The 14465-nt window shown below is 37.8% G+C and overlaps 1 protein-coding gene across 1 annotated transcript in view; it reads left to right on the forward strand.

The window, feature by feature from the left end:
- The window catches only part of cacna1ea (calcium channel, voltage-dependent, R type, alpha 1E subunit a), a gene marked incomplete in the record, with an annotated part of 75420 nt that overhangs the window by 1130 nt on the left and 59825 nt on the right, over nucleotides 1–14465 (forward strand). The window contains 2 exon segments of the mRNA XM_014000833.1: nucleotides 13982–14087; nucleotides 14182–14321. Coding sequence (XP_013856287.1) covers nucleotides 13982–14087; nucleotides 14182–14321 — 246 coding nt within the window.

Below are 14465 nucleotides of genomic sequence, written 5' to 3' on the forward strand. Positions count from 1 at the left end.
TTATTAGCCTATTCTACTACAGAGTGAACACGTGTTCAGACGCAAACACAAAGGTAAGTAAAGTGTCACAAACAAAAGGCAAGTTTCCACTCATTAGGCTGACCCACTTCCAAGTGATTAAAGTCCTTTAACAGATTCCTTCAAGTCTTTCAAATACATTTGAGCACCACATGACAAAACATCTCATGAGCTACTGAGTAGATCATTTGGGTGTTCAACAAATAATTAAAGTTTGGGGTCAACCCTATTCAAAATGGCCACCGCAGCCAAATAACCTTACACAAAAATGGCTGTAAATTTATGGGGTGTAAAATAAAATGTTAAAAAATGTTACTAACTCGTTTTCATAATTTTGAGTGCCATTAAAAAAACGTATCTAACGTTTTATTGTTATTTAACTGCACTATTCAGCTAATTTGTAGGTTATACTAAATATTCAGTTTAAAGGTAAATGTTATGTGAAATGTGTAAATCTAAATGTAAAAATTAAATCTTAAACGATAAAGAATTTCAGAATGAAACACAGCCTGGGCAGATGTTGCAGGGCTTTTGTTGTGATGTCATCATCCTGCGACTAAAGCTAACTGAAGATGGCATTTAAAATTTAAATTCAAAATGTGTTCATTGAAAACAAGGTGGATGGTACGTGTGGTCTGGCTGCTGAAGTGCAGCTCAGACACATCTGCAAGTTTGATGTCTCGTATAGGGAAGCATTGGCAGCATTAGCAGTGTTAGCATTTAGCTTTGTCACGGGATGATGATGTCATAACAAAAGCTGTGAAGGAAATTTATGATCAATGAATGGAAGTCTGAATAATATAGCAGAAAACCAGATGAATCTCTTCTAAAAACTTTATTTCAAATCTGCTGCAGTCAGCTCCACGGCAGTACACACAGTCAGGCTTCAGCCAGTCAAAAGGCCTTGGCGCCTGATCTGAACATAAACAAACTCTCAGAAGTAGCCTGCTCTAAGTAAGAGACTGCAAATTCAATAACAAAAAACCTCCTCTCACATAATGATGAATCAACCATGGGTGAAAGTGTTACCTTTTACGTTAGACCCTAACCAACTTTGTTATGAAGACAGAAAGAACACATCGATAAGACACACAAACTCTCATTCTCTGTTTTAAACCACATGACTGCAATGATCAGAAAGTATTAAAATACAATACTGGATCAAATATTCATCACTTACAAAGTTTCCTTCAGCTGCACCAATGGTAAAGGCATTCCATTCTGAAATTTGTAAATGTAAACATTTAGCCACAAAATTTACCAGCATTTACACATTTAGATTTAGGGTTTAACACTTAGACATAACATTTAAAATGCAACTTAACATTTAGAAAAATGAGCCAAATGTAAGAACAAGAAGAACGCTGAATAACAATAAAATATTAGTTGAGATTTCTAACTAGGATTTTTACAGTCAGAAAGTGAGCTAAATGAAACTGTGTTAGAGACAATTTTGTAACATTTTATTTTACACTTGGTGCCAAAATAATGAATTACATTTCGCTGGTATTAAGTTCAAACCTGCCATGGTAGCTGAGAGCCAATGAAAATTTCTTGACACATCTCATAAGATCTCACAACATTGCAGGAGATCATGAATCTATTGTAATTCTCAAAGTTTGACCAAAGTGACAATAAAGTATGAAGAACTACCTTCATAATATGGTCCCTTCTTCGCGTATTGTTTTAGTTCAGATCGCTGAGGTGAAAATGCATTTGAAAGTTGATTGATTGCCAAAAGAAAAGCCAGTCTTATCTGGAGTAAAGTACAGAAAGTGGAACATAAAACAAGGGCAGGTGTTTTCTTTTTTAGCACATCAGATGTGTAGTTTAGACCCTGTTGCCAGTGGAAAAGTGGATTAGAGGAAAGCAAGTGTTTCTGCTTTTAGGGCTGTAAATCCTTTCTGTCAGCAGTAACTCATTATTGCTTCCATGGTTTTCACTGTCACCTACCAGTCAGTAGATGTGTCAGTCTTAGCCAGAGCTTCAATTATTGATCAATTAAATGATTAATGAGCCAACACAGAGCTAATATTCGCTTTCATAACCAGTTCATTGATTCATCAGCTTTTTCTGTCGCGATGATCCTGTGAAACGGATCAGATTTCAGAAAACTAAACGTGTGAAAATCTCATGAAATGTTTGTTTTAAATGTTAAAACCCACCAGAACGCAATTAGATCAGCAACCACTTTGCATCCACTTTAAGCTTTTTTTTTTCTTAAATGGACGAAACTCTCCCTTTACTGGAAAGCGACTCTTGTCCTCTGCTTGTTTGGGAAAAGAGCACAAATATGGAGGCATGTTTGTGCTGCTGCAGTTCACCAGGTGTCCCGGCCAGGTGTGGCCTCTTCACACACTATTGTTCCCTTTCCATTCAACTGTTTCCTGACTACAGCAGATTTTTTTTAAAGCTGCAAATAGAACAAGTTTTCCTCCATTGGTGATTGTGTTTAGCGTTTCAAGATTTTCCTCCTCGTTCAGAGGATTAAACACGGTGACAGATTTTAGTCAGCAGTGCAGATGAGGGAACACATTCCAAACCATCATCTGTTTGATTTTGCAGAAAGGAGACAGTCACCTTTAATGTCAAAGAGCCGTGGGTGCTTCTGTGTACATGAAGAAAGCAGCTAAACTGAATATCCTGCAGGTTGATTGTAAAGGGGAGTGCCTTATTACAAGTAACAACTCCCTCTGTATCTGATTAACTGACTTTAATAGGAATTTTATGCAATGATGTCTGATCATGGCATCTCAAGCTATTACTATTACCCATTAATCACTATTTGATATTGTGTTCTTTGCTAATAAGGTTTTAAAGAGACGGATGGTCAAAACCATTTGTACCCGTCATGTCTGGAGTGTGTATATTAGAGACAAATGTAAAATCAGTGTTTTACCGAACAGGCGATTCTTTAAATACAACATTTTCAGGATTATAGTTAAAAGAAAGTCCAAAGGTAATACTGTCAAGACATTTTTAGAGGAATGATTTGTCATTTTTGGATATTTATTTGTGTTCTTGTAGCGAGTGAGCCAATTCATGAAAGCACAACTCCACTTATTGTAGAGGAGGAGGAGAAGACGTAGAGTAGCTTCAGTCTGTGTAGGATTAATTGATTCACCCAGCGGCTCATGTAAAGGTCACCATTTACCACATTGTGTCTTGTTTTGTAATCTAACTCACATTGTGGGGTTGTGTAGGGTTTAAACTGCAGGGCAATCTCTCAGACGACTGGAGTGACTTCTTTGTCATCGACATAATGTTGCCAGGATACCAAAGATCTTTTTTTTGTTAACTAAACTGAGAAATGCATAGCTAAAAATTTATGACGTAGTCTTACGTGCTTGGAATCTGATTTGGGGGAGCAGTGTCCTTTGTGTGAAGCTATGTGTACATTATGTTTTCACCAGTCTTAAGTTAAAATAAATGGCTGTTTTTATCGTCAGTCACTGCAGATGAAAGATGTGATTGTTTAGCTGTAGTGTTAGCAAAATATCTTTTGAACTACTGAATGGATTTTACTGGACTTTCAGAAGGTGGAGTTATTCTCAAAATAACGGATCACACAAGATCATAGAGTTAATTATCACTAGACAGAGCTCCATCCATGTCCACTGTTAGTATCTGTGACATCATGGAGGACCAAAGATGGCGTCCAAACAGGGCAACGGCTCACAGCAGACATATAGAAACTATTTACAGTATTAACAGCCAGTCTAACTGGATCTGTGTCACAAATTATTTGTAATTTTGTTTGCAATTCATTAATAAAATAGTCAGTTATGTTAAATTTATTCTACAATCATGTAAAACAGCTAGCCAATCTAAAGAAGATACATAAGTAACAATGATCTAAACCAGACTCTTAAGCTAGCTGAATAATTATAACTATAACTATGATTATAGTTATTTACCTGTTTTGTAGTCGACACTTAAAAATGTTCATTGAATACCTGGCTATACTTTGAATGATTAAACTTGTCTGATATTGGCTAGCCATTTTCTCAATAAGTCAGGTTTGCGTAACAGAATATGTTATTTTACACTGAAAATATTACATAAATCAGAGGCAAAATCAGTTGTAATATTTAATTTGGGCTAAATTGTAGCATGCTTCAGCAGAGTTATACACTGTTTAGCTACAGAAGCTAATGTGTGCAAACAATTCAGTAATTAACATTGATTGCATCAGCTTTATAAGCTTATTTTAATTTTAAACTGTTACATAACTCACATAGCTTTCTGACATTTTTTATATACATACATAAAGTAAGTAAGTAAGTAAGTAAGTAAGTAAAGTTTTATTTATAAAGCGCCTTTCACAGAAATATATTCACAAGGTGCTGTACAATCATCAACAATGTAAAAATGGTGAAAAGATAAAATGAAACAAAATAAAAGATAATAAAACATAAACAACATAATGAAACATCAAATCAGGATTAAATTCTAAAATTGTAACTCAGACACACGGTCGAGGCAGAGCATGACAAGAGATGAGTGTTATGTATGCAAGACTACAAATCTAAGAAAAATTGTTGAATAAAAGAAGGGGGTGAAATTCATGCTAAATATAGAATAATACAAAAACAGACAGAGAAGGGGGAAAGAGAAAATGATGCTGTTTGTTCAATAATTCAAAAAACAGATGGTTGGCGAGCAGTCACTAAAGGGGTAGGCTGCCATTAATGGTGAATGGTTAGCTAAAAGCTTGAGTAAAAAAGTGGGTTTTTAGATTTTTCTTGAAGGAGACATTGTTGTCAAGGGAGCTCAGATTAACTGGGAGTTCATTCCAGAGCCTGGGGGCCACAGAGGAGAAGGCATGGTCACCACGGGTCTTAAAGCGAGTGAGGGGAACCATAAGGAGATTTTGATCCTGTGAGCAGAGGTCCCATCTGGGGTTGTAAGGGGAAATGAGACTTTTGATATTGTTTGGTACTTGGCCATGGAGAGCTGTGAAAGTGAGAACCAGGATTTTGAACCTGATTCTGAATTGAACAGGAAGCCAGTGAAGTTCTGGATCGGGGAGATGTGGGAGAATTTGGAGGTTCCAGTTAGGAGTCTTGCTGCCGAGTTTTGGACAAGCTGAAGACGATTTAACTGTTTCTGGTTAAGACAGGTAAACAAGCTATTACAATAGTCTATGCAGTTAGAAATGAAGGCGTGAATTACCATTTCCAAGTCTAAAGTGGACAACAGGGGCCGGAGTTTAGATATTACGAAGCTGAAAGTAGCATGTGGAAACCAGATTCTTTATGTGTTTATCTAGAGACAGATCCAAGTCAAAATTCACTCCCAGTTTGCGCACATTCTGCTGGACAGTTCAACTCAAAGAGCTGAGATGTCCTTTTATCTTTGGGATTTTATTTTCAGGGGCCAGGGTCAAGGTCTCTGTCTTGCTAAGGTTTAAGAGCAGCAAGTTGTCAGACAGCCACTGGTTTACTTTAGTGACACAATTTATGAGAGAGGTTAGCTTGTGGGTGGTGGAGTCATTAAAGGAGCGGTATAACTGCAAGTCATCTGCATAGAAGTGGTAGGAGATGTCATGGAAATTTTGATGAGCTGAGTAAGGGGGTGGATGTAGAGCAGGTACAGTACATTATCTTTATGGGGACCTGGCATTGACTTTCATTAATTTCTACAGCCTAACCCTGACCACCTACCCTAACCTTGACCTCACAGGTACGTAGCTGACCCTAAAACTAACCTAAACTCAATTCACACCTTAGCCCTAAACTTAACCTCCGACCAACCATCGGCATTTCCCCTCGGGGACTAGATTCAGGTCCCCATAAGTAGCCTTAGGTCCCCACAAGTAGGTGTGTATGCCAAAAAAAAAACTGTCCCACGACGAAGGGAATACCCGCTAGCATGCACACACTCATATACATATTCGGTCCTTGGTGGGCCCGATGTTGCCCGCGACCCCCCAGTTGCCATCCCTGGCCTATATCCATTAAAATATTATTGTTCTTGTTAGTATTACCATTAATAGTTTTTATATGTACGGCGCTTATTTTTAGCTTTTTTGCCAACATGTACAATAATGGTAAATCCAGACACTTACTCAGCTGGTCGGTTTAGTGCCTCCGCTGCTACAGTAGACTCAAGACTCACTCCTGCTGTAATATAGAACCTCCTTGTACAAGATCAATATATGTTACAAAAACTGTGCATACTACTGTTTTCAGGGATTGACCAAAATGGCTCCAACTCTGTCATTTATCAGCACAAGATGATTTTAGTGTAAAACGTCAGCAATGAAAGGCGGTAGATGAGAGCTTTTATAGTTCTAATGATTCCAGCTTTCCTCAATCTTTAAAAGATCTTCAGAAGAAATGAGAAGTGGGCAAAGCATCCCCACCTCTTAAAGCTCCTTAATCCTTGAACACACACTGGTACCTGCAGGGCTAATAGAAACACACGCACACTTAGTCTCTGTATGGATATCTAGTAAAGGTCAGCCTTGTGTAGTGGTGCTCTCACTTTATTGTAAGAGTCTCTTTTTGTCACTGACTGCTGACTTAGCAGCAGATGATCAATTCAGGAATTATCCAGACTTTCATGGTTACGTGTGTAACACGTGTGTGTGTGAACTTGTTTAGATATTTGAGTGTTTTTAGGAGTAAGTAGTGGTTAATGTGAGTGTTGGGCTGCAGTCGTTCGGCTCATCTGCCTGAGGGTACAGCTGATGGAGGTCCTGGCAGGGAAAACGTGGAGCTAATGAAGCCCACAGTCTCAGGTTAGCCTCACAGGCGTGGGGAGGAGCGACAGCTGCTCCTCTTTTCTGATCCCCACTGGGATCCCCTGCAGTGGGAAGTTTCCCATCGAGAAGGTATACTTCTGAATAATTGATGGTCGGATTTAATCGTTTGTTTCATCAGCAAACAGAAATCATTATCTGGGAGCTGATTAGCACACTTTGAGCTTTTATGTTTGAGGCCAAGCAGCAGGTCGGTGGAACTGGTCTTCTGTGTTTCTGAGACTCAGTTTTCACTAAAAGCTTTAATGAGATTAAAACTTGCACAGATTTTTAATTAAATTACATTAGGAAGTTCATGCATGTGCCTCTGGAGTCTGCTTAAAGTTAAAGATCTTTTTTTTTCTAACTAAATTGCATCCTTGCATAAAAATGGAAATGGACAATTATGAGGGAAATGATACTGAAGAGTCAGTGTTGCTGCACTCTTCAAAATGAGTTTTTCTCTCATTTTATCATTCTTTTTTGTTATATAATATATTCTTTATATGTTATATGTGTTAAACCAGCTGGTACATGAAGTTAAACATAAAAGTGCACAATAAAAAGACACAATCAGATAATTAGCACATTTGTTTCTTTACTTTTGCCATCACAAAGGTTTCAACACTTAACATTCACACATTTAACTATGCTGTGCAGACATAATTTGTACTTATTGGCTTTGCTTTTTGAATGCATGCTTTTAAACAGTCATTTCACTAAGTTACTTCCTGCTTTATTTTGAAGGGCCTGTCTCAACTTATTTCTCATTTTGTGACAACCTCTTTTCATTCTATTTATGTCTATTGATCAACACATCTTTTGCTTGTCTTTGTTTCTTTGGGTGTATTTACACTTGACACATTTAGTCCACTTTAAACAGACCAGTGTTTCCTGTCGGTCTGGACCTTTCATGCAGGTGTGAATACACTTGTGCAAACCCCGGGGCTGAGGAGTATTTCATTGCGAAACAGCTGTTGATTGAGCTGCTCTTGAAATAAATTCTAAATGGTATTGCAGTTGACTTAACACCATCTTTCTTTCTGGGTCTGTGCTCTGTCCTGCTCCCATCATTTCTGTCCAACAGAAGCACTGACCGTTACCCACATGGCTTTGTTTATAAATTATAGTCTGCTTGCAAAAATGCACAATATGAATGCAAACCTCACCAAAAAGGAAAAAAATGATAAAGTCATCTATTTGGTCTGGACCAAACAAGTGGACCTCAAATGTGTCACATGGCCTCTTGTTGTGTTCTATCCTAGGCCAGGTGTATCCAGTCCTGGTCCTGGAGGGCAGCTATCTTGCATGTTTTACCTGTTTTCTCTGCTTCAACACACCTGATTCAGTGATTGAATTACCTCTTCTTGTTCTGCAGAAGCCTGTTAATCATCTAATCATTGAAATCAGGTGTGTTGGAGCAGAGAAACAAGTAAAGCATGCAGGATTGGGACCCCCCAGGACCATAGACACCACTGCCTTAGATGACCTGTGGTTCAGTTTAGTTTAAATCTGTGTTCCCACCTGTCTGCATTTGTGACTTTTCTACAAATTTGTAATGGCAGTAAGCTTTTAGGTAAGCAAAAAGTTTCCTCTATCTTGAAATGAAAAAAAAGTATTTGAGAAACAGAAAAGATGTAAAACAAATGTAAAGATTAGAAAAAGACTTAAAAAATCTTTTATAGTGTCTCAATGTTTCCTGTTTGTTCTATTCCTTCACCAGAATAGAAAATATAGAGCAATGAATAAGGATTATATAGGCTTATATTTTGTTTTAAACATTTTTTGCCTTTATTTTTGTCATTAGCAGTAAGTGAGGTAAACAAGAGCTTAAGTTCACATTATTGTGAAATTCAGACTTTATTTTGAAAGTGTTACTTCCTGTAGAGCCTTGATCAAAGTAAAAGAAGAAAGACTTAGAAGGATGACAGAAGCATGGCTCCACATACATTTTTGGCCATGCAGCCATGTCTTACAGGAAATAATATGGAAAGAGAAGAAATCTTCCTTTTCATTGTTTGTATTTTGCTTGTTGGCTATTTTTATGACATTTTTTCCCGATAAAAGATTTTTGTTAAATTTAATTCTACTTTTCGAGTTCTTCAAGAGTTACACAAATAATGGATCTGCTTCCATAAGAGTGCAGCTGCCAGACAAATTCAGTGAACCACCAACAGTTTTGATCTTTTGTATATTTTGTTAATATTTTTCTCTAATTTCTCTGAACACATTGATGCTGGAGTGTGTCATTGTGTTTTTTCCCCACCCTCGGGTACACAGAGAGAGTTCTATTCCATCTGAGTGCAGATTACTCTTGGCTTTTCTTCTGTGTTTATTTATTCAATGTCTGCCCCTAAATAATTCTCATACACATGCCGCAGATAATTCACAGATTTCCAATAAGCTCTGCTCAGATGTTTCATTTTGATTTGCCCCTGATAATAATAACAATAGTCACAGGGGTTTGGATCCAATCTGGGCTCAAACGTATTCACAGATGCAGAGGGCATCACGCTCCGTCTCTGTGTCTATTTTTACACGTGTGTTTGAGGAGCTGAGGCAGAGCGTCAGCGTCACTGTGACTCAGATGGCTCACGAGACGCCTCGCTGCCGAAGCTGGGAGACGAATCACAACCAGCGCTACGCATCAGCTGACGCCCAGAAAAGCAAAGAGGGGGGAGTGGCCGGGGCACTTGTGAAGTTTGTCTCTCAGAGTGAGGATAACACTGAATGTTTCAGGATTAAAGTCTGAGAACGTAATGGAGACATCAGTTATTTGATTTTTAGAGATGTTTTGCTTCTCCTCCAGTGATTTGTCAGGAACCGAAAAGTTCAGTTTCAATTTAGGATGTTAGAATTACTTGCATCTGTTCAGGTAAATAAATCTTTGGTGTGAAAATTTTAAAAATATTAAATAAATAGAATGATCACCTATGCAGCTACTGTATACTGCAGAGTATTTAAAGAAGTGGTGGCCAGATACCAATACCAGTATCGGGATATAAACTAGCATTTTTACAAATACTTATACAAAATGCTCTGATACTTAGAAACAATACTAATACCAGTATAAAAACTGGTATCAACAGTCCAACGAATGTGTTACATTTTACATTTCAAGAGAAAGGTTTGTCAATTCCATGTTCAAAAATTTGAAAGAAAATCTTACTTTATTTATATAAAGATGTATTAACAGTATATATTTATATAACGTGGTATATTAGATTTTATCCAGTCAGAGGGGCTGTAGGTCTGTAAGGAAGGAGAGACGCCTTGTTTTAAATAAAATAAATGTTTGTAAAGTCATTGTGTAATGTTTGAGTTCTAACTCAGTACTTCATATTGGTGCTAAAGTACATACTTGTACTAGGTTTGAGAAAAACCAATACCTGGAGCACCCTTCTGTGAAGAAATTTAGAGTTAGGGAGGTTAGTACTGATGTTAGAAGCACAACACTAAATTCTTAAGTTCTCCTTTTTGAAATATTGACAGTGTTTAATCTATTATGTCTTGATTGAAATAGGTGTAGTTACATGTCTGAAACATCTTTTACAACACATAATAAAACACTTGAATGACATTAGATGAGAATTGTGTCTGAATACCTGTGACTCAGCCGTAGGTCAGCAGGGGGCGAGCGAAGGCATTGAAGAAACTGTATAAATACATGAGCTTCCGGTTTTATAGGCAGTGTGGGTTTCCTGTCTGCATCAGCAACAATAAACCTCACTCAGATTCCAGACTGGTGTTGTATGGTTTCCATTCGTTCTACAAATCCCATTATTTAACATTTGTGTTTATCATCTCGACTTCAGTTTATTGAATACAAATTTTCTTACACTTCATTTAAAGGCATTTTTTACAAACAGATAAACAGTAAACAGGTGTGAAACTTGCTTTGCAACAAATGGCTGTGCAATCGGCTCCCATGTTTCATATTTTATTAATAAACCATGTGAGTTTGACTCTTTAAATATAAAACCGTTTTTAAGACAATTCAGCTAAAGGGTACATACCATGTAAAATCCATTTTTTAGCCATGAAAACTCATTCAGTCTGTAGTTGGAGTCTCTAGGGATGCAGAAAAGTTGAATTAAGTTTCTCTTGGTGCGGTGTAGATATCTTTATATTCTATTTAGGTCAAATCTTTCAACCTGCTCAGTTTTTTATCATGTCTTCTGCCCTATAATATCACAATATTTGCTGTGAAACTGCTAAACAAGGTCATGGAATTCTGGCTAAACGATTTCACAAATCCGCGTTTCTGCAGGTTTGTCGTCTTCCTCTGGCTTTGGGTCAGGCTGCAACATGTAAGGCTGGATGAACAAGTCTTCCATTGTTGACATCTATTAATTAATTTGTAAATAAAACATTTCTGCACCACTAGATAATCGTACCTCTGCTATCGAACTACAGAAACGGCCCAGTGGGCTGGAGTGGACAACGATCATTAGGAGTTACGTTGTGTTCAGCTGCAACAGAACTCAAAATTGTAAAGTTGGACTGACATCAGTTGCGAGTTGAAAATATTCCAGTTTCCAGCTTGTCAGAAGTAACTGAAAAATGCAACAATATCACAACAATAGCTCTCTTTGCAGCATTTTGATGTACAAACARCGTTAAAACATATCGCCTAATAATCACCATAAAATACAAGTACAACTGACTTAATGTTAACTAAACCACACAAGCCTGAAAAAGGATTTAAAAGCACGATAAACCCAACAAACAAACAAAATTCCAATTAGTTTATTATTGAAGAAAATTTATGCAGATAACTTATTTTTTGATCGGCTAAAACCAGCATCCTAAAATTGTGCCAGTTTTGCAAGATGTTTTATTTTTATTTACAAAGTAATTTTTAAAAAACCTATCGAGTAAGTCATGGAGGTAAAGACTAACTTCTCATACTTCCTGAAAGAGTCAGTGTCTGTAAGTAAGATGGGAGCAGTCTAAGAATAGCAGACCTGAAATAAGCCAGACATTTCCCTCAGGAGGTGGTGAAGAGCAGAAACAAAGCCATTAACTTTAGATTTTTTTTCTGCACATTTTTTATCCCGTGGATCTGTGGGAGAAAAATATTTATGACTGCAGGGTTGTGATACACTAGTTTGATTAAGGTTTTTTTCTCCCCCTTTACTGATACATTCTAACTCACTTCAGGCTCTGCTATTCAGAGGTTTCAATTAGCCTGAACGATGGCGTCAAAATCAATCATCGGCGTGTCAGCTTTGTGTGCTTGCACACTGTTACCTCCTCTGAGACACTTCAGCTGCTCAGGAACTGTTTTGTAGTATTGACTTTTAGCAGCCATGAATACCTCTGTCTTTCTGTCTATTTTCTCCCTTTCCTTCCCTTTTCTTGCATCCTTTGTAACCCTCCCATCCTGTTGTTTGTTGGGTTACAGAGGATGTCTGGTGTGGCAGATGATTCTTGGAACATTCAACCAGCCTAACATGAAAAGGAATCAAATAACACGCACCTCCTTAAAAGAAAGTATGCCCTCAATCCTTTTTTTTTTCCTATTTGGTTTAATTTTTTAAGTTTTATGCTCCCAAAATTCATTGTAGGTTAAACAGACTTGGGGGAGTTTTGTACATGCTTTATTTATTTATCACTCATTTGTCCCTTGAGAGCCCAACTGCCAACACAGCATTGATCCATCCAGTGTTAGTTCTACTTTCCTCCTCCTCATCTCATTTTGCCAGCTTCTTGCCCTCTGCTTAACCACGATCTTCTCCTCCACTGATCATCCTCCTTATCACTTCCTCTTGTTCCTTATCTCCGCATCCCTCTCTCCTCTCTGCAGATTTAAGCTGCCTTGTGCACACGGCCAGGAGAGAGTGGGCTGTCCACTCAGAGCCGTAGATAAAGATCAGACTGTGGGCCCAGTTTAACCCCAGTTGAACCAAAAACTGGAACGGCTCTCATAATACAACCAGTTTAGCTTGTAAGAGTGATCGGATCTGAAGTCTGATCCATCTACAATCACTCCTCTTTTCTACTGGGTTTCTGTGCACAGTTGCTGTTTTAGCTGCAGATGTAGTCGAGGCAGCTCAGCCTCAGGAGTTTTAATTGGTTGGGTTGATTCTGTTTGAGACAGAAAATTCAATGTAACCTTTGCTTATATGACACCGTAATTGAACCGCCTCTAGGCTTGGTTCACTGTAATTAGCCAAATGGTGTTTTTATCCCATGCTACATCTGAATCTGAGGCTTATGCTCTGCGAACCAGAGGAGTTACTCTCTGTGCTCCGCAATAATACTGTATGTAGTTATTAGATTAGTTACATTACCTGGTTGTGCTCTTATAAAAGAAACCATATTAGATTTGCGGTTGTGGCTTAATAACCCTCAGAGCTCCTTCTGTTTTCTTCTTCTTCTCCTAATCATCACCAAAACACATTGTTTACAAGACAAGACTGGAAATGGTCTTTTTGTTGATCTCTTTAGAATAAAAGAGGTTATTAATGGAAAAATAAAATAAAAAATTTAGGGATGTCAGATAATATCGGCCCACAGATACTGTATTATCGTCTGATATTAACATAAAAATGTTAAATCTCGACATATTGGTATTGTTTTTTCTTCTGATAACAAAAGTTAGATAAATTAACACCTGGATTTGACCAAAATGTGTTAATAAATGCTTGTGGTCCAGGGACGTTCACTGGTGCTGGATTGATGACATCATCAAACTGGATTATCTCAGGGAGAGCATGATCCTAACTTGTTTGAGACAAAATGTTTTTAAAATATATGGCACTTTTCCCATAAATTCAGTGAAAGGGCTTTTATTTTGTACAGCCAATGTTTACCTATGGAATACATCCAGTGGGGTATCACAGTAAAAGCAGGTTTAATGTCCCTGACAGGAGACATGTGATGTCACCTTAATATCGGTTTGTAATATATCGGAATCAGAAATTACTGAATAAAAATATTGAATAAACGGCAAAAAAAATCAATATCGAGCAAAAAGTATGTTCCTTTTTCTTGATTCCACTGAGTTGATTGAACACTAACCTGATAAGATGTTTGGAGAAAAAAAATACCTGTAAGAAATGTTTTACGTTCAGAGTATGTTTCACTTTAGTTGTTTTTTATTGTTGTTGTTGTTGATTGTATGGAAAATCAGCTCACTTGCTTTTTTTCCCCAAAACAATATTATATTAAGCTACGATTCATTAAAAGAGTTCCTTAACTCCAGCCTTTCACTCCATTTGAGTACATGATTCTTGCTACCATCATCGCCAACTGTATCGTGTTGGCCCTGGAGCAGCACCTGCCGGGTGAAGACAAAACCCCCATGTCCAAGAGACTGGTGAGATGCTCGCACATGGAGGCAAAGCCCAAATGTCTGTATGAGCCGGATGTGATAATAAATAGTATCTTTCTCTGTTGTTTCCTGTGTACAGGAGAAGACGGAGCCCTACTTCATTGGGATGTTTTGTTTTGAGGCTGGGATAAAAATCATCGCCTTGGGTTTTGTGTTCCATAAAGGTTCCTACCTTCGGAATGGCTGGAACGTCATGGACTTTATTGTGGTCCTCAGTGGGTGAGTCTGGCAGTGTTTCGGTTGGATATTCACCTGTGAACTATTAGCATTTAGAATGGATAAAAACGATGATTCCTAGAGGAAGATATAAACACACACACACACACACACACACACACACACACACACACACACACACACACA

Source organism: Austrofundulus limnaeus, unplaced genomic scaffold, assembly GCF_001266775.1.
Source record: "Austrofundulus limnaeus strain Quisiro unplaced genomic scaffold, Austrofundulus_limnaeus-1.0 Scaffold8, whole genome shotgun sequence".
Taxonomy (NCBI): Eukaryota; Metazoa; Chordata; class Actinopteri; order Cyprinodontiformes; family Rivulidae; genus Austrofundulus; species Austrofundulus limnaeus.